Here is a 24,323-nt window from a genome sequence, read left to right on the forward strand (position 1 = left end):
CTTGAAATTAAAGATTAAGGATTATACATTTGCACCTAGGGATGTCAAGAGGAGTGCAGGAAACAGATTATCGTCCTATCTGTGAGAAATGGAAGTTGGAATAAAGAGTATTTAAAAGGATTTAAATGTTCCCAAAAGAGAGGGTGCCGGATAGGTGTCACATATAATGACCAGTACGAAGTTATGTCCAGACGAAGGAGTTGATTGCTTGACGCATGACGCCAATGACCAGTGCTTAGTGCTGGGCTTATCTTTATTTATTTGACATAACTTCGTCAAGGAAAAATGTGTCACCAAAATCCCCTTTTCCCCATTTCTCAAACTATATATTTGAAATGTATTATAGCTTGTTCAAATATTAAACTATGTAAATTCCTTTTTTTTTTAATGTCTTTTGGAAAGAATCAAAAAATGTCATCTAGTGCGCTTAGTAGAACTCAGATATAAAGGAAAGGGGGGAGCGTGTTATTGCCATTCAAAAATCTGACCTATTATATTTTCATAAAATAAGCAAAACTTTTCTTAAAAGAAAACATAAAAAACGCTGGATGATGTTAGAATGTATACAATAAATACAGCATTATACTAGAGGGAACAAACATTTTTACAAAAGCTACTCTTTTATTAAATCATCATCAAATAATATATCGTGCCAGAAAAAGGCTGCGCCAAAACTTCACGTACCGACATGTGATTATATTAGTACTTTGCTAGCAAAATTACTTGTAATTTTTAAATGACAAAATTACGGCTTGGATCATTTTAATTATAAGCTTAGACTGAATTTTTACTTTTCTAAACAGACTATACAGTCTTCCAGTGAGTGCTATACTTTATTAATCAGGTTTCGTCTGGCTTCCTAAGAATAACTATCTATTCTTATTTCCATTGTACTCTATATTTAGTTACACATAAGCTACACTTTATTATTACTTTATCTCAACAGATACATTGGTTTCTAAATCTTAATATTAAATATTGGCTTGAAACTTAATCTCTTAAGCTGTCATTTCTAAGGTTGAAAAAAAACCATATATTTCTATATATAGGACTCGCCACGGGGACGTGGAAGGCTCAATAATTTTGTCAGACAGAAATCTATTCATTTTAGTTTGAATGTATTTGGAGTCAGGCATATAATTCTTTTAGATTTAGTAGCTATGGGGTAGCGGTCAGGAGCAAGACTTGAAAAGGTCATCAGTTTTTCGTGCTGAAGGATGAAATCTAGCCCTAAGATTACATCCGATACAGTTACATCATTCTTTGAACTAGTCCAGCCAGCAGTGAGAGCTTCACACTTTTGTATTGTACATCTTCGCACTTTAATTTAGCTAAAATATGTACATGAGTAGTACGAGAAAGATATGTAGAGGCCATATTATGTTTTTGGACGTTTCTAATTACTATTTGTACCTTTAAGCAACTGAAGAATATCTATAGATTTCACTGCTCCCCATATCTACTAGAGTCTTGAAGGGTACTCCATTGATTTTGACTGACGAGATGAAATTCTCAAATGTTCTGAGCCAGTGCGGCCACTTCTCAGCAGCCAATGGCGAGCTAGACCATATGTCTAGCTTTTTTGGCTTTATTTTTTCAGACGCTTTATCTGTATTACTATTGTTACTTACAGACTGAGAATAGGGTTGTACAAATATAAAAAAATGTGACATAAATCCATAGAATAAAAAATTTCTAGTCTTTAAACTGTAATAAGAAATAAAGGAACACTGAAAAGTTACCTAAAATAAGGCTTTATTAAACTAGAACGACACATAAACTGACGAAAGAGACTAGGATAACAGCACACTAAATCAATGTTACAAACACATTCTCACGACATTACACAAACCTAAACAAATAGTAACTATGTCACCACAGGTGAATAATATTTACTGTTCATCATAAAATACTTTCTAACATGAAATAACTTGTTGGCTATGCAACTGTTATGTCGCTACAAACCAAAACTAAATTGATACTTTCCCGATTTTATTGTGACAAAAGCTATTTACGTACTTCTAAAATAGGTCAACTGTAAAGAGGACTAAAATGTATGTTTTTTAAAATAAGATTTTCTTAAAGAAGCTAGGTAAAAGGGGGGGATAGACAGAAAATATTATTTCTCTATATACAATTCATGTTTTAGGAGTAGGAAAGAAATGCATAGGATTTGATATAGTCACCTGAAATATGTCTAAAAAGTTCTGATAATTACATAATTTAATGTTATAGTAAAGTTCCCCTTTCAGACCTTGGATCTGTAAAGTAGATGATGTATAGGCTATTTGTTTCTGTGTCCTACGTTTAAGAAGGATGTCGTGTTGCTAACACGAATACAAACCGTTTTAATTTTTCATCAAATGTCAGGTGGGTGGACTAGAAGGCGCCCAAGGATCCCAGACTAATAAATTCCTGTCTTCACAAGACTTCGAACCCGGGACTCACGGTACGGAAAGCAAGTGCTTTACCGCTCAGCCATCGCACCTTCTGATTTGAACTTACTTACTTTTCTATTTCTAATTCACAATACTAATATTGCATCCTTATCACCTTTATGTACAAATTTGAAAAGCTTGGCGGAGCAATGGTAACATTTACACACATATTAACTACATTGTCACAGTATTGTTAAGACAGTCTGAGGTAAATTCTATTTCACCAGAGCAAGAATTCTCAAGGCAGTCTTTGCAAGATTACAACTAATGTTATTTTCTGCATCTTGTTTTTTTTTGTTTTTTTTTTATACAGACTTAATAACTAACGGGCTGGAAAATTCATGTATTGCAAAAAATGTATTATTAGAATTGAAGTAAAAGGCTCAACACATACAAATCGAGATATAACTGCAAACACTTGAAACATGATATAGAAATAATAGATATGTATACATATTATATGTGTCGCTTTGTTATCCTAACTGTTTTTTTTATTTTCTCTACTCGTAGTACTTGTACGGGGCGAGAGTGCCTTGTATTTTTGTTTTGAATTGTTTTTGCCACGTCACAAAGTCCGGTGACATCTATTGGTCATTCTTTGTCATGAGGCAGTTCACCATCTAAATTTGGTTGAAACGGACGGTATGTTGGGCGTAAAAGGTTATTATATCTATAGTCTGTACTAGTTTTTCGGACTTATTATTCAGTAGGATTTTTGGACCTATGTATAGGGTGAGTTATTCGTTTGTGATATTTATTAAGATATGTTGTATGAGGGTGTCACTATTTCTAGTTTTAGAGTAGAAAATGAGCTTGGTGTTTATTTCGTTTATAGGGTGACAGTGTTACAGTTGGATATACTGAGCTCGAGTATATGCTAGTGTGGGCGTCGCTTGCAGTCTCAGAAATATATATTACAGTTTTCAATGTCATTGTCAAATTGGCGATGTTCTGAGGTCTAACTTTACTATTACCCCGAGGTTGGCAGCTTTGTGACGCCAGTCGGTCAGAATCTGGTAGACTATGAAACCAGGGTGACAAGTTGATAGCAGTAGCAAAGGTGCTTAAACTAATTATTGAATAATATCTTTATATATATATATCATGGGCGTAGCCAGGGGGGGTTGGGGTTCACCCCCCCCCGAAATAAAATCCCCCCCCTTGGGGGGGATCGGAATTTAGTGAATGATTTTTTGCTTTGATTTTGTTTATTTTAGGTGAGATTTTAATACTAAACCATCAATTGCCCAAGCACAACCTATGGGGTTTTGAGTTTAAAACCCCTTACCATGGGGGTTTTGAGTTTAAAACCCCCTACTAGGGGTTTTGATTTTTAAACCTCCTACTTGGGGTTTTTGCAGTTAACCCCCCCCCTCTTCTATAAAACAAAACAAAACAAAAATGCAAACGAAAATCCACTAATTCCAAGAGAACAGTTAAGGGAGATTTTGATTTTAAAACCCCCTCCAAAATTTACGATAAATCCCCTCTTCAATAAAAAAAAAAGTTAATTACGCACTCAAAATGTTATGAGCGTAGCTAAATGGGTTTTGACTTAGTTTTTAGTTTAAACCCCACTTCAGCGGGGTTTGAAGGTAAAAAATACCTCTTTAATAATAAAAACAAAGCAAATTATATACTCAAAATGTTTTGAGTGTTGTCAAAGGGGTTTTGTGTTTAAACTCCCCTCCAGTGGAGTTTGAAGCTAAAAAGTACCTCTTCAATATAAATAAAAGCAAATTACTCACACTAAACTCTATGAACGCAGCCAAAGGGGTTTTGAGTTTAAACCCCCCGCCAGGGGGGTTTGAGGCTAAAAAATACATCTTCAGTGTAAGAAAAAAAGCAAATTACGCACTCAAAATGCTATGAGCGTTGCCAAAAGGGGTTTTGAGTTTAAACCCCCATTCAGAGGGGTTTAATGCTAAAAATACCTCTTCAATATAAAAAAAAGCAAATTACACACTAAAATTATTTGAGAGTAGGCAATCCAATCGGGGGTTTTGAGTTTAAACCCCTCTTCTACAGATGGCGTTTGTTTAAAGTATAAAACCCCTCCAGATGGTTTTGAGTTAAAGATCCCCTTACAGAGCATTTTGAGCCGGAAAACCCCCAACAGATGATTTAGACGATAAAACTTCTCTTTTCGATATAAAATCTAAAGCAAACTACAATCACTTAATTCCAAGAGCGTATTCAAGAGTGGTTACACATTTTTACCAGTGGCAGGGCTCCCTTAATAAACTGCAGTGAATAGTCATCTACCGAAATCGAAAAACACTAAATATAGCTCAACAAAGATGGCTAAGACAGATTTTAGTAGTCAGTTATAGAGATCGGGTTTAAATAAAGGAAATCCTATGCCGAACGGGGAGTCGACCCTTTAGTAAGATTGTGAGAGAGCGACGCATGAGGTTTGCGGGACATATTCTCCGACACGCATAAGAAGAGTTGCAATGATATCCTAGTACAACTTGGCGCCACTCATTCATTGAGGTCCTCATGGCAGGTGGGAAGAAGCTTCAGACATTACCAGTGACGGATTTTTATGGAAACAGCTTGACGTCAAATGCTCCGAACGGCGCGGTAGGGTCTAAGTCAGTTAGAATAGCACATTAGGTTTTTGAAATAAAACTTTTTAATAGCAGGAAAATGCACTGTAGATACCTCAGAATATGCATTTTGTTGGCTTTCAATATCAGAAATAGTGCTTGGCGGCCCCCTTGCTAGTATTTGGGGGGAATCTACAATTTTTCCACTAACTCATGGAAGAACCTATTCTATAGCACAATAAACGTCTTCCGAAAGAATGAAGGGTCAGAATGCAATAAAGATTATGTACACACACATACACATAAATAAATATTTAAAAAAAATTCGCGGGTGGGGGGGTGGGGGGTGGGGGAGAAAAAATCCCTCATACAACCCCCCCCCCCGAAAAAAAATCCTGGCTACGCCTATGATATATATATATATATATTGTCTATTTATCATCCTCATTATACATGCACATATATCAGTTTCATACAATTAAATTAATTTTTTTTTGTTATTTAAACTATCTACATATTTGGTTACTCTATGCACGACTGTGTGTGAATGATGTTCTTGTCAGGGTGAACCCGGGACCTTAATTGTGTACAGCTAGTTAACACAAATAATTCCTAAACCTGACAATATGTTTATAGACTCTTCGCTAGTAGAGTTGTTACTACGTTTGTTTGGAAAGCCTGAGAAGGCTTAAAGCCCTCACGTTCAAATTCAGGTCGTTCAACTAAAAATACATTTAAAAAAGTATCCTTAATTCTTTGGCTCCGGAACAACGCTCAAGACGTTAATTTTAAAAAAGGGGAAAAAGGTCGGACCAACGCTGAGGGCATCGGCTATTTAAATTTTATTTTTTGTTCCTATTCCTACGATTCATGTTTTTAATTGCTTTATTTTTTATCTAGAATAGTTTCCCTTTGCTAAACATCCGGAATTTCCTTCATTTAACGTGTTTTTTTTTGTACGAAGTTTGTAAAGAGATTACATTTATTTTTTCTGTGTGTTTTTTTTTTAACATGGAGCTTCAACCAGGGCCATATAAACTTTGTAGATCTAAATATTTCTTTGATGAGGAAGTATAATAATTTAGATGACAGTGATTTTGTTTCATCTGATGGTGATATTGATTCTAAATCTAATTATATAGTTCTAGATCTAGTAAATTAATTTATAGATCTAGACCTAGGGCTAGGTCTAGTAATGATGAAGTTTATCATCTGATGAAGCAGCCCCACTCCCAGCTTATGTTCAATGTAGATCTAGAACTAGTTTAGCTTTCTCTACATCGTCTAGGTCTAAATCTAATCAGATAGAGGTATATCTCTAGGCCTAGGCACTGAAACAGAACAATTTCAGATTTGTTCCAAAAAGAAATTTGGGTGTCAACCTAGACTTAGTCAGTACTGCATCTAATGAGCTGGAATGGGTTTTTTTTTTTATCGACAATGACATTGTTGATAGTCTTGTCAGCAAAATAAATAGCTATGCTGACCATATGATTAAATTGAACACCCCTGCTAGAATAAGATCCATTTTCAGAAAATGGAGACCTACAACTATAAAAAAGACATAGTATGTAAACACTGTAGGTCATGGAAAACAGTTTATGTTTGCGCTGGATTGGAGTCGAACCCACACATTCATATTGACTGCTTTCATGAAAATCGCAACTAGAAGGAATATTTATATACTAAGTACATGAAGAACTTTCGAAGAAAATACCATGAATATATATATGCTTTACTGTTGGTCTAGTTTTAGGGTAAAAGGTTTTTGTTCTAAGAGTGTTCCTTTTTTATATGCTTTTTCGTTAAAGTAGTGACATTGGATTATTAGTTCCAGTTTATTATTTTTTGCGTCTATTGCTGTTTCTTATATGGTGTTATGTAAACAAATGGATAAAAATTAGAAAAAAAAGCTCTTTAGATTCAATTTGAACAATAAATTTCTTATGACATGCACTTGGATGGATATTTTCAATGTCAGTTGGTGAGTTTTTCATTTTTAATTTTTATATTCAAAACCCAAAATTACAACAACATGACTTGCAAACTAGAAAGCTTTTCAAATAGAAAGAACAACTATTTGTCTTTAATTCTATATCAAATGTATTATTTTCCAATAATAAATAAAAAAAAAGTTATACAAATTATATCGAAGCAAAGTAGCGCACTCTGAAATGGCGGAAAAATTAATTCCGTCCAAAGGTGGAAAATAATTCCGGAGTTTTTCTCTATTTACCCTGTTCAACTTATTCAGACAAGTGATAGTATAGTGATAGCAAATTGAGAAATCTAAAGGCATAAAACTGCGCTAAACAAAATTATTCGTTAAAAAAAATAATAACACATATTTATTATTGCTAGTCTATAATTATTACAAATTTAATTATATGACTGATCCAATCTCATTCATACATTTAAAATAAGCTTTGTTTTTTATAATGTACTTTTTTAGCGGCCCCCGTAAGGAGAAAAAGCCGCTATTAAGTTTGCGCAAAATGTCCGTCGGTCCCTCTGTCACACTCAGATCTCGAAAACTAGAAGAGATAAGAAAATATAATTTCACCATTAAATGCGGCTTGAAAATTTTAGGTACAAAGGCTACTTTTGGTTTTCTAAAAGCAAACAGTTTAATTTATAAAATTAATTATGCAAGCGATTTTTTCATAAAAATACACCAATTCTAAAACGATAACGTAAATGTAAGGAAGGCAATGTTACAATATGCCCAGATTTTCTGATTTTTTAGTATCACAAAGTCAAATATTTTATAAAATGTACTAGAAATGTTAAGAACAAATATCAACATTAATCAAAGGTGTTTTTTCTGGTCAACTAGCTGGTAAAATTAAAAGAAAACATTTATGTTTGTTTATAAAGGCTAAGAATGCACTTTGTATGCAGCGACTTTCGTGTAGTAGCGTAAAGCCCGGCCATGACATGGTACTAAACTAATTTCTTAAACATTTAAAAAATCAATTTTTTTTTTTTTAGTACCCCCATCAGAATGAAAGAGCTTATTTTTGTGTGTTTTGTCTGTTGGTCGGTCTGTCTGTCACGGTTAGATATAAAAAATAACACTAATTAAACATTTTTAAAGAAGGAGATTGTATTTTTTAGTTTTTTGTTTATTGCCCCGTCAAGATAAAACCTCTTATTTTGTGCGTTTTGTCGTTACGTTTAGATTTTAAAAAGACAACAACACTAAAAGAATTTAAAATCTGATAATACCTTTAATATTCCTTCCGAAACATCTCTATAGTTTTTAGTATCTATAATAGATTGTTCCGTTTTTTTTTTTAAAGAAATCAATGTCAACGAATGTCTTTTTGCTCTTCTAATTTATATTATATTTAATTTCCGTGCTTAAACGTTGCAAATTATTTGATTAATCATATGTTGTTCCGGTTTTTAATATAACTAGCATATGAATGCTAAATGAAATCTCTATACTGACTTATATTTCATTAAATATAAAGTTGTTCCTGAAATTGTTACATAAAAAAAAACTATGTCAAATGATTGCTTGAAATTGCATCATTGACTTACATTAAACCTACATTCCTTGAAAAAAAAACGTCATTATAGTTTAATTATCGACCTCAAATCGTTCCATATTAAAGGTATTAAATTAAAACAAATGTATGTCAATAGACTTTTTTTTTTCAAAAATATCGACAATAGGTCGTTCAGAATTTAAAAAAAAAAGTAACTTACTAGAAACGGTTATTGAAAAACGCTTTTTAGACTAATTTTACATAAGCACTTAGACCTTAAAGGTTGATTTACAAAGAAATTTTAAAACTTACGGGTTACTTTAGTAGATATATAAATATGGTTGGATTAAAAAGGAAAACTAAACATTTACAAATTTAAGAAAAAGTCATATGATGTAGAGTTCCATTCGCCTAGATCGTTCTGACAATTGCCTTTATAACGAAAGATGCGGAAATTATATAAGACAAATTAATTGCATTTCAAAAATATTTTAAAAATATTAATTTACATTCTTTCGTAGTACTGTTTGCATTAAAATCCATTTCTTCTTAAAAAAGAAAGCCTAAAAAAATTTGTGTAAGGTTTAGGTATAGAAATACTCCAAATTCTTTCTCTCTCTCTCTCTCTCTCTCTCTCTCTCTTTCTTTTTTTTTTTACGTAGCATACTCTTCTACTTGCTGTCCTCAAATTTAAATACACATTTTAAGTAAAAAAATTGCTTCAAAATTTAAAAGAAGCAATTAAATGAAAGTCTTACTTCCCTAATTATAAGTTACTATCTACATAACTTGTTCTAGAAGGCTATTTAAAAATAAGTTTAGTAACTAATAAGAAGTTTAATGTAAAAAAATTTCATGTATATGAACCAAAGAGAATTTCATTTTTTTGTAATTTTTAACAAACAAATCTGAGAAATGCTATTTATCTAGAGTAAAAAATATATTTATTTATTTTTTATCTAAGACATCATTATCCCAGCCATTACTTTACCATTTAGCACGACTTACATTAGCATTTTTAAAATTATAATGGCAATTTCTTGTATTCTAAAGATTAGTGAATAGAGCAGTGGCCACTTAAACCTAAACCTGATGATATTCTTAAATACAAAACAAATCAAACCATCGTGTCTTCATAGCGGTCTTTTTGTATCATTTAATACAGAACAAAACAAACATATTGCCTTAATTGCGGCCAAGTTGTTTCCTTTAATAAAGAATGAATGAAACCATCGTGTCTCACAGTCCCATTCATATTCATTAATACAAAACAAAACAAACCATCGTGTCTTTACTTCTGCCAAGTTGTGTTTTTAATATAGCACAAATCAAACCATAGTGTCTCACTGAGACCTATGACAATATATAGAATCTATAGACTATTTTAATTAATTCAAATAACAACATTGATATCCATAAAACAAAAAAAAAATTTAAAGAGTTATTAACACACTAAAAGTTTAAATATTTTATTGCATTTTATTTAGTTCTTTTAAAAAAATGAAAATTTAATCTCTATATTTAAATGACAAGGTATGCATCTCAAGACAAAACAGACTTTTGATTTCTAATTTTGAATGTTAAGAATGTTAAGAATGTCAAGTTTTCTCAAAAAATATTTCGTGTTGGAGCTTGCTAACTCACAAGAGAAACTAATCATTAGACAACACCAAATCCACTGTAATTTAATCCAGGCTCAAAACTTCCACTATGGACAAGATCAGACCAAGCCCAGTCATCATACCCTAGACAGTGTACATGTGCTCCACTACTTCCTGGACATGTGCAAGTTGTATATGTAAACTTACATCTACCACCCACTTCTTGTCTGTCCCTCCATTGACCAACACTGACTTGTTTAGAACATCCATGAGGATGTGACACAATAACGTTAAACTTGTAATTAGATCTTTTGTCTTTGTATTTCTTCCAGACATTCTCCCAGACATTTTTAAAATGTATCCACATTTCCTTTAGTTTCTTTCCTAATATTGTGTCACATGTAACACATTTTAACCAACAACAGTCATACTCAATGTTTACATTTACAACACTGACCTTATCCACGGTGACTACTGGGCTATCCTCTGTATCATAAAACAATCGCAAGGTCGTGTGTATGGCCTCTAAGTCATCAAAAATCACATGTGCGGCTGTGTAAATATCAAATTCCCACCATACATTGCTTTTTAAGTCTGAAACTTCACATTTTCTACACCAACATTTTTTGTAGTCACTACATCTATAACCTCCATCTTGTACGACTCCATCTTGAAACTTATTTACATACCATACTCTTCCACTTCCTGTTCTCAAATTTATCCTGTCACTCATTCTATAAAATGGATATAAGTGAGTTGTCTTTGGCCAAAATTTTGGTCTTTGTGTACTGGACATTGTAACACCTACTCTAACTGTTAGGTCAGCCATACTTTTGATAAATTCATAAAGATCATTGTCTTGAAGACATTGAGGTAAATGTTTCAAGGTAAATGTATCAACAGGTATAAACTGTTTATGACCTGGATTCTTCCTACAGCCAACAATATATGTGTGTAGATCAGCTTCTCCTCCTTCTGACTCCTGAGTGTCATGATAGCCTAAAGAACAGTTAAATAAGCTTGAGATGATCAATTGCTTAGAACATAATTTACACTATTGATTCAATCAATAGACATCTATAAATATTTTACACTTAGAAAAAAACAACTCAATAGTTATCAATGAGAGGACATAAAAAAGTGGACCTTCAGAATCATCAGTTTGGTAGCTGGAAGCAATTGACAATGTTCACTTTTCCTACTTTTTTCTTATAAATAACATTTAAGTTCCCCATTCAGGCCTTTCAGATGATGAAATGATCATCTCTTTCTATGGTCCACAAGTAAATAGTGTGTAAATGTATTAGCAAAACAACCAACTACCTTTAATTTTGCATAATTAATGTATGGTCTCTAATATGCCTGTGTAAACTAAGAAGCGCCCTAAAATTTCCTAAAATAAAAAAAAATTCAGTCTTCACAAGCATTGAAACCCAGGGTTTTCCTATTCGTAAGCAATTTACCGTATTATAATTAATAATGTCCATATTTAAATATGAAAAACTGAATTTAACTAAATGGTGATAAGGCTGAAATTATAGATAATTTAAAAAATGTAAGAAATCATAATTTTAAAATGTTACCTGTTGATATTGCTTACTTCCGCTCCCACGCCACACTGATGGTGCGCATCAGAGCACCATTTAAGACAAGTATAAGACATGTTGGTTCTATATGAAGAAGGACTCTTATAGATCCGGCTGAAGTTATAGGAGTCTGAACCGACTGGGGCTAAGTGCTGTCCTGTGTGATACTATTAACTGTTTGGGAGACCTGAAGCGACACTGCGAAGTGTGTCGGTTGTCTGTTGTAGTATTAAGTAGGACTCTTAGAACTTGATAGCGGAAGTCCATGTCTAACTATTTGTTGATAGCTTATAATAGATACATCGCTTATCATTACCTTCTACTTTTCGTTGAGTGCTTGCCTTAGATTTAAAACAATTGGTGTCAGAAGTGGGATTTGGGCAGCTCAATGAAAGGAAAGAATGACAACGCTGAGGAAATTAGACGAACTGAGCTACAAACAGTTGAAAGAGGAGCTCCGAGCCAGAGAGCTGAAAATCGTCTGGATCAAAGAAAGATGAGAGCACGTTTTCGGCAAGACCTGGTTGATGAAGGGGAGGATCCAGAGACCTACTTGTTTGAGGTAGAACCAGATATTAGTGAGCTGCTAATCACCATGCAGGACCTATTACGAGAACAAGTCGAAAAAAGTGTGAACCTTGCAGGATTCGATGAATCGTTTGATGGACAAACTGATACACATCATGCAAGACCAGATCGATCCTTTAAGAGTAGGGAGTCCAACATCATTCAACAACAATAAACCGTTACTCATTCAAGACTGTGGCTGTACTGATAATTACAAAGAAAGCTTCGATCTTAACAAGAAGTAAACAAAGAAACATAAATAGACAGTAGAAGAAAAAGAAGAAGTCTGCTATGCGACTGAAGCTTTCGATGTATCTGTTATGATTACCGCTACGAGCTGGACAGATCAAGACAATATTGAGCCTGTGCTCAAGCTTGTCGGTTTGGACCTTAATGACTTATGTCTATCTGCCAGTGCTTACGAAGAGACTTTAAAGAGTGAAAACTGCTACCAGGAGTTTAACATGACCGGTACGTTCGGCGCCTGAAATGGCGAATGCGAATGCCAAAAAAAAAAACAATCAAGAAAGCCTGGATCCAAAAGACATTTGTATTTCTGCCTTTAACATTGACAGTGGCATTGTTGGGGAATCTAATTCAACTGGGCCCGATTCAGCACTTAATTAACTTTTACACATTGAACATTGCAAGGATGCTTCATGAGCATACCTTAGTGACACGGCTGACAATGACAATGTGCTTGCAATCATGGCTACCTGTGGGTCTACATGTATATAATGAGAGTCCATCGAGAATGTCTGCTATAGCGGCGTTCAGGACCAACTGCTCTGATGACAAGTAGAGGGATTACCACTACCTCTATATGTGTCAGAAGGCGAGCGTCACCGACAACGGTCATGAAGAAATGAAAGCAAAGATCACGACGTTGTGTGGAGAAAAAGAGAGCGGCACCTGCAGAGAACAGTACAGATGGCTTCGTGGGGAACACGCTCCCTGCCGTCTGTGGCTCCCATAGACCGAACTCCACCTGCACTGACCAACGTCCACTACCTTGTAGGGCACCTGAATGTGTTCGGTACGAACAATTCTGAGAAGAGGACAATGTTGTAACTCCTCTCTCTCGCCACACTGATCATGCTGATCAGAGCACCGTTCAAGACAAGTAGTGGAGAAGACATGTTGATTCTACACAAAGAAGGACTGTTGTAGATCCGGCTGAAGTCATGGGAGTCTTAACAGTCTGGGGCTGAGTGCTTTCCTGTGTGATACTAGTGAACTGTTTGGGAGATCTAGAGCGACAATGGAATGTGTGTCGGTGGTCTTTTATAGTATTAAGTAGGATTCTTAGAACTTAAGACATTACCCCCTGTGATTTAATAGCAGAGTTCCAAGTGTATATATTTGTTGATAGCTTATAATAAATACATCGCTTATCATTACCTCCTACTTTTCGTTGAGCGCTTGCCTTAAATTTAATATAATGTTTCATTAATGTCATTACACCATTTTATTTTACTTAGATATTAAATGAATTAAAAAAAAAAACATTCCTATTTATATTATCCATTTTTAAAACTACATTAGCAATGACATTTTTACTTTTAGAATTAGAAGAAAGAAGTGCTCATTAGTGCTCTTAAAACGTTTTTGTACATTTTCACATGAAAAGACAATGGATAAAAAAAGGTAAATTAAACACTAATTATTTATAACTAATCAATCCAAACAAGTAATACCTTGCATATTTATATCAAATCTTTTATTTTCGCTTGTAATGTCCTAAAAAAGAATGTTAAAAATTATGTATTTTAATTTAGAATAAAGATTTAATAAAAAAAATATACATAATATTATTTTATTACTTTTTTTTAGCGGCCCCCGTAAAGAGAAAAGACGCTATTGGTTTATTGTGGAATGCCTGTCCGTCCGTCTATCAGTCTGTTTATTCGTCCTTCCCGTTTAGATCTCGTAAACTGTAAAAGATAGTGAAAATCCGACATCATAAAATTCTTGACCATTCACAGTTCTGATGCAACTACTACTTTTTTTTCTTTTCTGAAAGCGAAAAATCTCTTTTATTTTTAATCACTAATGCAAGCAGTTTTTTTCATAAAAATACACCGATTTTATAACTTTTCACTATAACTCGAGAGGCTCTTTAGAAGGGGTTATAACTATTTAACATATTTTTAACACATTAATGAAAACGGTTTTAGATTTTTTGTTTAAAAAAAATTACATTTGTATTGTTAAATAAGTTGTCTTACTAACTACTACATTTACACACACACAAATTTAACTACTTTTTAAAGAGAACAAATCTAATTGGAATGCATATAAGTCGGAAAGAATTAAAAACAACAATTAAAAAGTAGTTTTCTATATTATCTCATGAACTGTAGTGCTGCATTGTAGCTATTGAACACTCAACCAAAGGGGAAAAATTGTTTTTTTTTTAATGATTTTTTTTTCTTTAGGATTTGACCCTTTACAAAACAATTAGATCAATTACATATTCATTATAAGACATTAGTTAGGCCATGTTCACATCTACATTCACATTTACTTTCATCCATCCTTTGGCCTGCTGGACCGCTGGGGCACCACACAAGATATGTCAACCTTTTTCTCCATTTTTCTCTGTCATTTGTCTTTGATCTAATTTAATTCTGACGTTCTTTCTGAAAATATTGAAACCTGCTTCTGTGACAGTTTGGGGAAAGTGACGTGTGTTTGGCGCGTTTGATGTCTAGGGGATTATTATTTTTAAAGATATCACACACCAACCCGTCAACATATGAATCGGGAGCAGGCACGCAACGAGACAAGCAATGAAAGAAAGATACAAAGTTAAAAATGAAGAATATTTATTTACATGAATATTTACATAAAAGAATAAAAAGGAGGAGGGTTTGCATCTATCTCTAATTGATACTAATTTAGATCATCACTCTTGTCCAGTGAGTTGCAGAGGGTTTGGCGTAGCTATGACGTCTCGCACAGATCTGGGTCTATAGGGACGTCGCACCTAATAAGTTGACAGGTGGGCTGTCGAATAGGCGGGCATGGCCGATAGCGCCAAGTAGTAGAGTTGAGTAGATCCACGTAGGCAGTAGATGATACTCACTAGCAAGTGGCAAGTGATCCGATGAATAGGCAGATAATGCCAAATGAACAGGCAGGTAAATAGGCAAGTGCAGTGCTGAATAGCACTAAGCACAAAGGCAGACATCTGAGGGAGGCACGAGGTATTCCTCTAGGAGTAAGAATGTATGAAGTAGTCCAGACTCGATTGACAGCGATAGAGAAATAAGCGGGTCTGGTTTGATTTAATTTACCTTATATATAGGCCTGGAAAATGTGGGCGGAAACAGGAAATGTCCTAGGCTAAGAATTATCTTACACGTGGGTGAAATAGACTTGAGATGGGAGTCGCACCTTGGAGCGTCGAGAGGCGTTTTGACACGAGTGATCTCCTAGATCAAAGAGAGACGTGGGAGAATGGGGGGGGGGAGAGTGACTTGAATTCCACACAAGGTGTTAGCAACTGCGCCCGTCAGACATACGGCCGGTACGATCAAAGAGAATGTGTTTATCTTTACCCGGTCAAGAGAAGATAAGTGAAACGTCCGCCAAGGTGGTGGACTCAGTCTAGCCTGGAGAGGAAAGGGTGGGGCGGGTAAAGAAATTGGGGATAGGACGGGGAAATAACTAAAATAAAATAAATAAATAATGAATAATAATAATTAATGCTGTGATAAATTTGAGTGACTCTGACAGCGAGCTTTTGACTTGTCACAGCTTCGGCAGAGACTTTTTGAAATGTCTTCTTCACAAAGTTTTACGTGTTAAATAATATAAATGGCTTTATTCCCTCAACTTTGTTCAGGACGAGATGCCATCTTCAGGGAACTTCAACCCCCTCAGCATGGGTGCCTTTCCCAACAGCTCGAAGAAAGCTGCAGTTTTTCATGCAAGTGTTTAATGATTCTGTTGTTTTAAGATAATCCTAATTGTTAAAAAAGGCGTCTTCTAACGTCTTCTTAAAGCGTCAATAGTACCAAGCTAAGTTAGTTGGGATGAATTTGTTCGTACTGCAGTATAAACTAACGTTGACGAAGAGAAATTCTTTAACAGAACATTTTTAGTCAATTTTTCTGCTAACGTAAACAAGTTTTACTTAAGAGATTAAACGAGGCAAATTAAATGAATTAATTTCCATCATCCATCCATCCCAGTTGCTCTATAGCTTATTAAAGGACGTTGCCTGTTTTAGCACATTTCGTGGTCAGTCATTGAGGCGCCTGCTTTTTGGTTTTGTCGGCGAACAATCTTTGCTCCTCTATTTTCTGGCATTCTTTCGAGGTGACCTGCTAAACGTAATCTGTTCCTATCCATTTCTGTCATAAAGATGAAGTATTTCTTGGTTGGCTCGATTCTCTTCCCTATCCGGTTTCCTCATGTATGATATCATCAATGTTTCTTAGGATTTTTCTTTTCCAAGTAATTTTGTTTAATAAAATTTGGTAATAAAATCGCTTACACGTAATTTATACTGAACAATAGAATAAATATAATGCATATGCAACTATATAATTTGTTGTTCTTAAACGAAATACTATCTCTACATCCTCTTATCATTAAGTAACTTTTTTGACGTTTCTACTAAAGAAAATACAATTAATACCATAAGGCCTAAAATAAATTTGTAGATTTTGATTAGTACTGTATATGTGCATAGGCATGTTTGGGTATAAATCTAGAGACCTATTTTTTTTAATTTGCCTGTTTTTGTCAATATTCTTTTTTTATTTTTTGGTTTTGTTTTTATTCTGGTGTCGACCATAAATGGGTGTCACTAGGTGCAGACAACAATCTCCGTATCCCTAGTAACTTCACTACATATTTGCAATATATGTTAATAGTGTGATTAAAGCAGAGTGATTCACGTGACAATGAAAAAAAAAGATACACTTTATTTTGGGAAGAGCCGCGCAGGTGGCTTTTATTTTGGCGATAAGGAGATACCAAAATATTAGGGAGAATTTTTTTAGAGCGCACAACTTAAAAACACTTTTCGATAATGTTGACCCTGAGAAGATAATGGGCTTTGTCCGGGAGGTGGGGGTTATCTTCTAAGGCTCGATTTATAAAATTGTGAACACATAATATTACAAAAAGTTTGTATTAAATTATTAAATTTTTAATATTATAACTGTGAATAAACCTTGCTTTTAATGACCTATCTGTATTAAATGAGATAGTGCGTAAATTTACTAGACCTATTGATTTATTAAAACGTGTTCATGTTTGCAAAATATATTTTAGTATACCGCTGCAAGAGGTGTCATTTTTTATTTATTTTTACGTCATTCGAAACACTTTTATTCCAAATTTTCTAGCCAAAGTTTATTTATTTTACGATAATGAAACATTTTCAAACTTTGTAACAGTAGACCTCGAGTTTTCTTGATGTGCCCAATAAGTTAAGAAAGTTTTTGTTATCTATATACATATACTTATACATACGAAAATTGCTAGCTTAGGAATATAGGAATTAAAGTATGTCATTGTTCTGCATGGTTTTCTTCATTATACTAAATAAACTTACCAATTTTCGGTAATGACATGTCGACAATTTCGATCCCATGGCAGTAATTGCTATGTCTTTGATTTCCAAGATTAAGTATAAGTACAGGCTTTTACATCACTACCTAAACCCAGGTATACTAACTGTAAAAAAAAACAAACATGTATATTATATATTGGTCCTAAGATTACACAATTTTAAAATTATTTATAATTATTTGTAATTAATTAAATGAAACAGCTTTAGAAACTTAAAAAAAAACAATTTTTAGAAGTAAGTTTTACATTAGTTGAGGAAAAGTAAAGGTGCTTAGTCCTTTAGCTGGCCACATAAAACTCTCGTTAAGTATAAGCCATAGATCAAAATGTCTAAAAGCTATAAGGGATAACGCTGCTCTCTTCTCCAAGAAAAACGTTTAATCGCATTCCGCTTAATCGTAAAAAAGATGATGCATTTCGGCATGTCTTTGATCATTAGCCGTACCTTTTTAACGACGCTTGGCATCATTCTGGAACAGTCCAAGGAATAATAAATTTCCACTTTACATCATTTTAAGACACTATTTCAAGGCGTTCTTCAGCACGTAAAGACTCACTGCATACTACTAAAAACTACGGAGTGTCCGGAAAAAACAACAAATATCATTAGGAATTCATATTAGTTGATGACTTTTAAATTATTATATATGTCAGATAACTTACAGACACACTCGACAAAAAAATCCGAACAAGAGTGAGACAAGACTGTTTATTCTCTCCCTTCCTATTTCTAGTATATAAGGACATCAATATAGCACCAGATCATTGGCGAAGCGATTTGTATTGGGACCGTGGAAAAAGGTTTACGACCTTGACTATATATTGTTATAAACTGGTGGTGGCACAGATGGGGGTAGTGGTGTGAGTGTAGTCAGCAAACGCAAATCGCCCCAGGCCAGCTCTAGACGAGCGGTCAACCGTGACGAGTTACGACGGTCAGCCGAGTCGAGTGTCAACAGGATGGTTCGGGAAGGATTGCCGCCGTGAACAGAGCTCAGGAGCGTCACGAGGAATGTAGTCATGTGACGAAGCTAGAAACGTCGAGCGATGGTGGTCAAGAGAATCCAAGGAAGCCTGACGTTGAAGTTGATGGACATTTGCACAATGAAAGCCATCGACAAAGTCTGAACCCAACAGGCGATTGGCCCGATACTGAGACGAGAGAGAGGGGTCCTGATAATGATGAAGAAAGCCGAATGGAGCCTGAGGCCGAAGAAGAAGTGGAGTGTTACCAACCTGTCCCAGGATAATGTCCTCCAGACACGGCTGAAGATGATGACCTGTCCCACATTCCATGTCCTGTGGATTTGAAATCCATCACAGTCCTTTGCCGCAAAGCCCTATGAAGTCACCTTTTTGGCCAACGATCTTGGTATCCCCAGCCCTTACATCCAACATCTCTCCATGTGTCAAGTGGCTGCCCTCAGTACCGAACGACAAGAGAGCGATGCGACCACGACATCGATGCAACCAGATGAAGGCTAACTGGAGGAGAAGAAGAAAACGTTTTCTGAATTCAACGTGGATGGCGATGAAAGCACGACGTCCATGCAAACAGGTGAAGGAAAATTGGAGGAGAAGAAGGAAGCGACCATTGCTGACTGCAACATGAATGGCTCCGTCAAGCTCAACAGGGCAAGCCAACTGCCACCGATCGACCCCCGCCTGCAGCGACGAAACTTTACCGCCAATGTCATAAGGTTGATTCTGTCCGGGACGGACAGATCTAAGGAGGGTGCAGTGTTATAAACCTGGCGGTGGCACAGATGGGAATAGTGGTAAGAGTGTAGTCAGCCGACGCAAATCGCCCCAGGACAGCGCTAGACGAGCGGTCAACCGTGACGAGTTACGACGGTCAGCCGAGTCGAGTGTCAACAGGCCGGTTCAGGAAGGATTGCCGCCGTGAACAGAGCTCAGGAGCGTCACGAGGAATGTAGTCGTGTGACGAAGCTAGAAACGTCGAGTGATGTTCCGTCCGTTTCTAGAAGGCCATTAGGGACCCTATATAAGAGCGGAGGTGTCGCAGTCAAGACGGTTGAGAAAAGGGGCTCAATAGAGCAAGTCCACGACAGGGTTCACGAGAGAAGGTTCACACAGGGGTTCAGAACACGATCGATTACGCACAGTTCAACGGTGTGGTTCTGTACGGAACATTACGACGGTTCAGTGCGGAGTACTGTCAAGTACAGTCGAGTACTGTCAAGTACAGTTGATCTTGGTCTGTGATCGAGTCCGACACAACGAGCCTAGTGTGTGAAGTCAGTCCTGAACAGTTGAACCCAGTGGAAGCCCGGAACGAGACGGAGAGGTCAGTGCAAGAGTTGATACAGCGGTACGGTGTTATCTGAGAGATATTTGTACAGTGTACGTGTTGCCAATTGTACAGTATTGGCTGTTATTTATTCAACTATTAAAGTGTTACGTTACTTTGGAGCCCTGAGTTGTTAAGTTCTTTAAGTTGGTGGTGTATGGTGTAGTTTGCAGAGACCCTGTATAGTGAGATTCGTAACAATATATATATATATATTTATATATTTATATATTTATATATTTATATTTATATATTTATATATTTATTTATTTCTGTATATGACAAAGCAATGTAACAGAGCTTGTGACATGTAGAAACCGAAAAGTGGAAAATGTGAATTTCTATTACAACAGAAACTTTGGACTAAGTACCAAACGAATTAGGATGAAAATTGAGTACTCATAGACATCCTGCTTTTTGTATGCAACAAAGTGTTCCAACAAAAGTAGTGTAAGTATTAGGTGAAAGATGACACGATTTGAAAGGACAATACCTGCATTCCACAGAATGCTGTAGTCATTTAATCTGAATAGATTCTTCTTAACAAACGAGTAAATGTTGTAATGTCATGTGTCAACAAATATTAAATTAATTTATTATCTTTCTTTTTTTTTACTATGTTAATGTTGATTATCAGTTTTAAACTAACAATAAACTAGAATAATTGCAAGGTATTTTACGTAATTGTTGTAATATGTATATCTTTTTTCAAAAATTACACTGATCCTAATTAGAATTTTAATAATTAACCAATTTTCATTTCTGGATGTATGGCGTCAAAAAGTGTAAAATAAGCAAAAAAATATGGCCAATGTGTCAAACAGAAATATGGTTATAATCTTAGACAAAAAAAAATGGTCATGTTAAAATTTTTGATCATGATATGCTATGCTCATAACGGGCAAAGGTATATAATCTATATCAAGATGAAATAGGAAATAATAAAAGGTATCATTAAATCCCCATAATGATTAAATGATTTAAAAATCAAACAATTTATTAAACCAAACGTTTTACAAATCACTAAGGAACATAAACTAAAATCTTACATATACTTAGACCAATAATTGCCTTTTCCTCCCTCAACCAAAGAAAATATAAAGAAAGAACAAATAAAAATACAGCCTTAAGATGTATAACAAACGAATATTTATGTTTCATTAAAGTAACGTTGTTAATAAAATTACTAAATTTAGAGATACTTAAGTACAAAGAAAGAATAAATAGTAAAGTAACAATAATACCTAAAACACTAAATAAAATTTACACATAGATAAACAAAACCTAATATGATAAACATAAAGACCTAAAGAAAGAGGAACTTTTCTTTTTCCAGAAGCTAGAATAAACTCCTATATAAGCTCCTTCTTTCTACTGTCATTAGTGCCTGGATTAGAAAACCAACGACATGGAAGATTTGTAGTCACTAAATAGCATGCATGACTAGATTTACACATGAAATACATATGATAATATTTTTTTGAAGTAACGTCTATAATCTGTTAGATAATCTGTCTTTCTTTTACAGGCGTAAATTTGCTTAATTACTTACCCATTAACAAATACAAAAGTGGCACAACGTCGAATCGTTAATTAGATCGTCTCCGCCTAAAGAAATAATACTTGGAAATAAAGTGTGATGTTTACTAAGCAAAATTTATATTAACAAAATTTAAATTTATACAACTATAAACTTCCTTTAAGTTAGACCGCACTGGTTTAATTCGTACAAAGAAAAACAATTTTAATTCTCATTACTGCACAATCCCCCACCACTCATCTCGCAAATAAAAAACTAGACTGCACGCACTTAGTTCAATGATTGCAGCAAAGTGTAGTTTTGAGGTAAACCCCCCTAAAAAGAAAATCTAAACTACAGTAAGCATATTAAGAAATTTCATTCAAGCTTATTTGCATATTAGCTTTAACTTAGACAGTGATATACTATAACCAATTTTTCCCAATTTTTTTCACTAACGGAACACTTAGCACATTGCTATGTTTTGGAGAACACTTTGCTATTGTTTTAGAAAGATAAATGAACAAGGTGACTAAGTTGTTAAATATTCCTGTATTTCGGGGAACACCTATTCAGGCCTCGCGTAACACTAAGGCTAAACGGAACACAGTTTGGGAAATATTGATTTAAAAATTAAGTTCATGTTTCAATAGATATTTCGTGACATAATCAATACCTTTTTTCATAAGGTTTCACTGCCAAACATACAAGATCAATACGATTGTATTATATACCGAGCTTCTTTATAGAAAATGATTTCAGCTTTAAATTTAGAACACAGATAATTTTTCCCAAAAACAAGAAATATTTTTTATTACAAAGCTAATACCAAGTCACTCTGTCTTGTAAAAATTGTGTACACCTTAGTTCTGCAACACCCATTCTCGAATCAAGATAAAATTTCGCACACTTGTTCATTGACATAGATAAAACATGAAGAACTAAAAAAATAACCAATTAGAAAATTAATTACTGGTAATTTATTATTTTTTAATATTAGCAAAGGAAACTGTGACATAAAGAGGATTCATGAACCGATATGATCAGTTCACATTACCTATTAGCGGGTATAGCTAAAATATTCAATTAGAATTATATCTAGATTTAGGTATTTTAGATCATCAGATCAGTGTTAAAGGTGTACTGGCACGTTTGTCCTGTGGCATATTGGCCCCTACTTGCATTTCCTAGGTTTTTAGGTATAACCTCCAGGTATACAATTAAACTAATGTATGCAACACAGGACTTTAAGTCGCAGGTAAACATATATACAAAGTTTATTTACATGAGTAAAATAAATGAGTAAATAAATGGCCCCTCAACTAACGGACCTTCTCAATACAAAATAAACAAAAGATACACATACTAAAAAAATTATGGAACACCGCTCTAGTCATATTTTACAACTATATAAATAAATAGCCATCAACTCACTGACCTTCTCAATACAAAACAAACACAAGATACACATTCAAAAACAGTATGGCACACCGCCCTAGTCATAAAATATATACACTATAGTCATGATAGACAAATATACATACTAGAAAAAAACAAGGTTAACCGTATGATTAGAGAGCAAAAGCTAGTCATATTCGACAAAAATCGAAACTTCTGACAGGATCACCGCTGAAATGTTAGGGGGAGCTAATAACGAACGTTTGCCGTCATCTCTCCCAGTATCTGAACTCCCCTATTCCTTCAATATATTCTTCATTGGCAAGATTGAGCAAAACAACAACATTTCTGTTTGTAAAGCTGTTAGAGTTCCTAAGCGGTGCTGCTGGATTGTTAATGTACTGGTCAATCACATTTCTGAACACATTAGAGATAAAGCAAACGTTAATTGTATATGATGATTGATTTTCTGATCAACTTTCAGCTTGGCATACTTTTTGTTTAAAACAAATAGCAAAAGAATTGTTGTTTTTTTCTCTATTTAGACTAAAAGAAAATATTTTAAAATTCATTTATTTAAGTCATGGAGTTTATTTGTCGTCACAGAAAAGTACATATAAGCCTTATTCAGAAAGCACTGGTTGTGTGTTTGTCACGTATGTAAATGTTTTTTGTGTGTGTATTTGAATCCACATTGCAGTCAAATTAAATTTTCATTTGTTTATACTAAATTTTATGATCTTACCTTAAGAAATAATATTTAAATACTGTAGATTTTAAGGATTTCTGTGAAATGTCTCTTCTACAAAATTTGTTACCGAAAGTTTTGAATATAGTTTTGTTTTGTTAATAAAAATATTTTTAAAAAAAATTAACATTATTTGTTGTTTTGTTTTAACAAATTGAATTTTGTTCTTTCCACAATGATATCGAAATTATCGATATAAGCAAACAAAAAAAAAACATTAAGTATTAGGTTAATGAAATGTACAGCAAATTTTTGTTTATTCAAGTTCGACATTGCATTAGCTGGATAGGAGGTTTACACAACTAAATAAAATTTAAAACATGGTGACCGTCACTTTATCCCTGGCCACTTCATCCCGGTCATTTCATCCCCAATAAAATATTTTTTTCTCATTGGTAATTGTGCTGTTAAGACTTTGCCTTTAAGCCCTCGTTTCATCCAATATATGCACATGTTTATTTTTAGTACGCGATTCATGAATGAATATAGGCCTATCTCAACACGGCTTTCCAGCTTTCGT

At 34.4% G+C, this 24,323-nt stretch overlaps 1 protein-coding gene across 8 annotated transcripts in view; it reads right to left on the reverse strand.

Annotated features, from left to right (window-relative positions):
• Positions 1-23,272, reverse strand: part of LOC106076018 (uncharacterized) — a 225,276-nt gene extending 202,004 nt beyond the window's left edge. Inside the window, exons 1-6 of one of the 8 annotated variants that reach the window (XM_056039085.1) lie at positions 23,096-23,225; positions 21,691-21,746; positions 18,273-18,400; positions 17,811-17,932; positions 13,936-13,978; positions 7,070-11,084 (exon numbers count right to left, since the gene is read on the reverse strand). In XM_056039085.1, the coding sequence (XP_055895060.1) occupies positions 10,144-11,084; positions 13,936-13,978; positions 17,811-17,849 (1,023 nt within the window). In that variant the 5' untranslated portion in view covers positions 17,850-17,932; positions 18,273-18,400; positions 21,691-21,746; positions 23,096-23,225 and the 3' untranslated portion in view covers positions 7,070-10,143. The other 7 variants (XR_008779469.1, XM_056039081.1, XM_056039080.1 and 4 more) reach the window with 7 other exon arrangements.
• Positions 23,273-24,323: the final 1,051 nt, after the last annotated feature.

Source organism: Biomphalaria glabrata, chromosome 8, assembly GCF_947242115.1.
Source record: "Biomphalaria glabrata chromosome 8, xgBioGlab47.1, whole genome shotgun sequence".
Classification (NCBI taxonomy): Eukaryota; Metazoa; Mollusca; class Gastropoda; family Planorbidae; genus Biomphalaria; species Biomphalaria glabrata.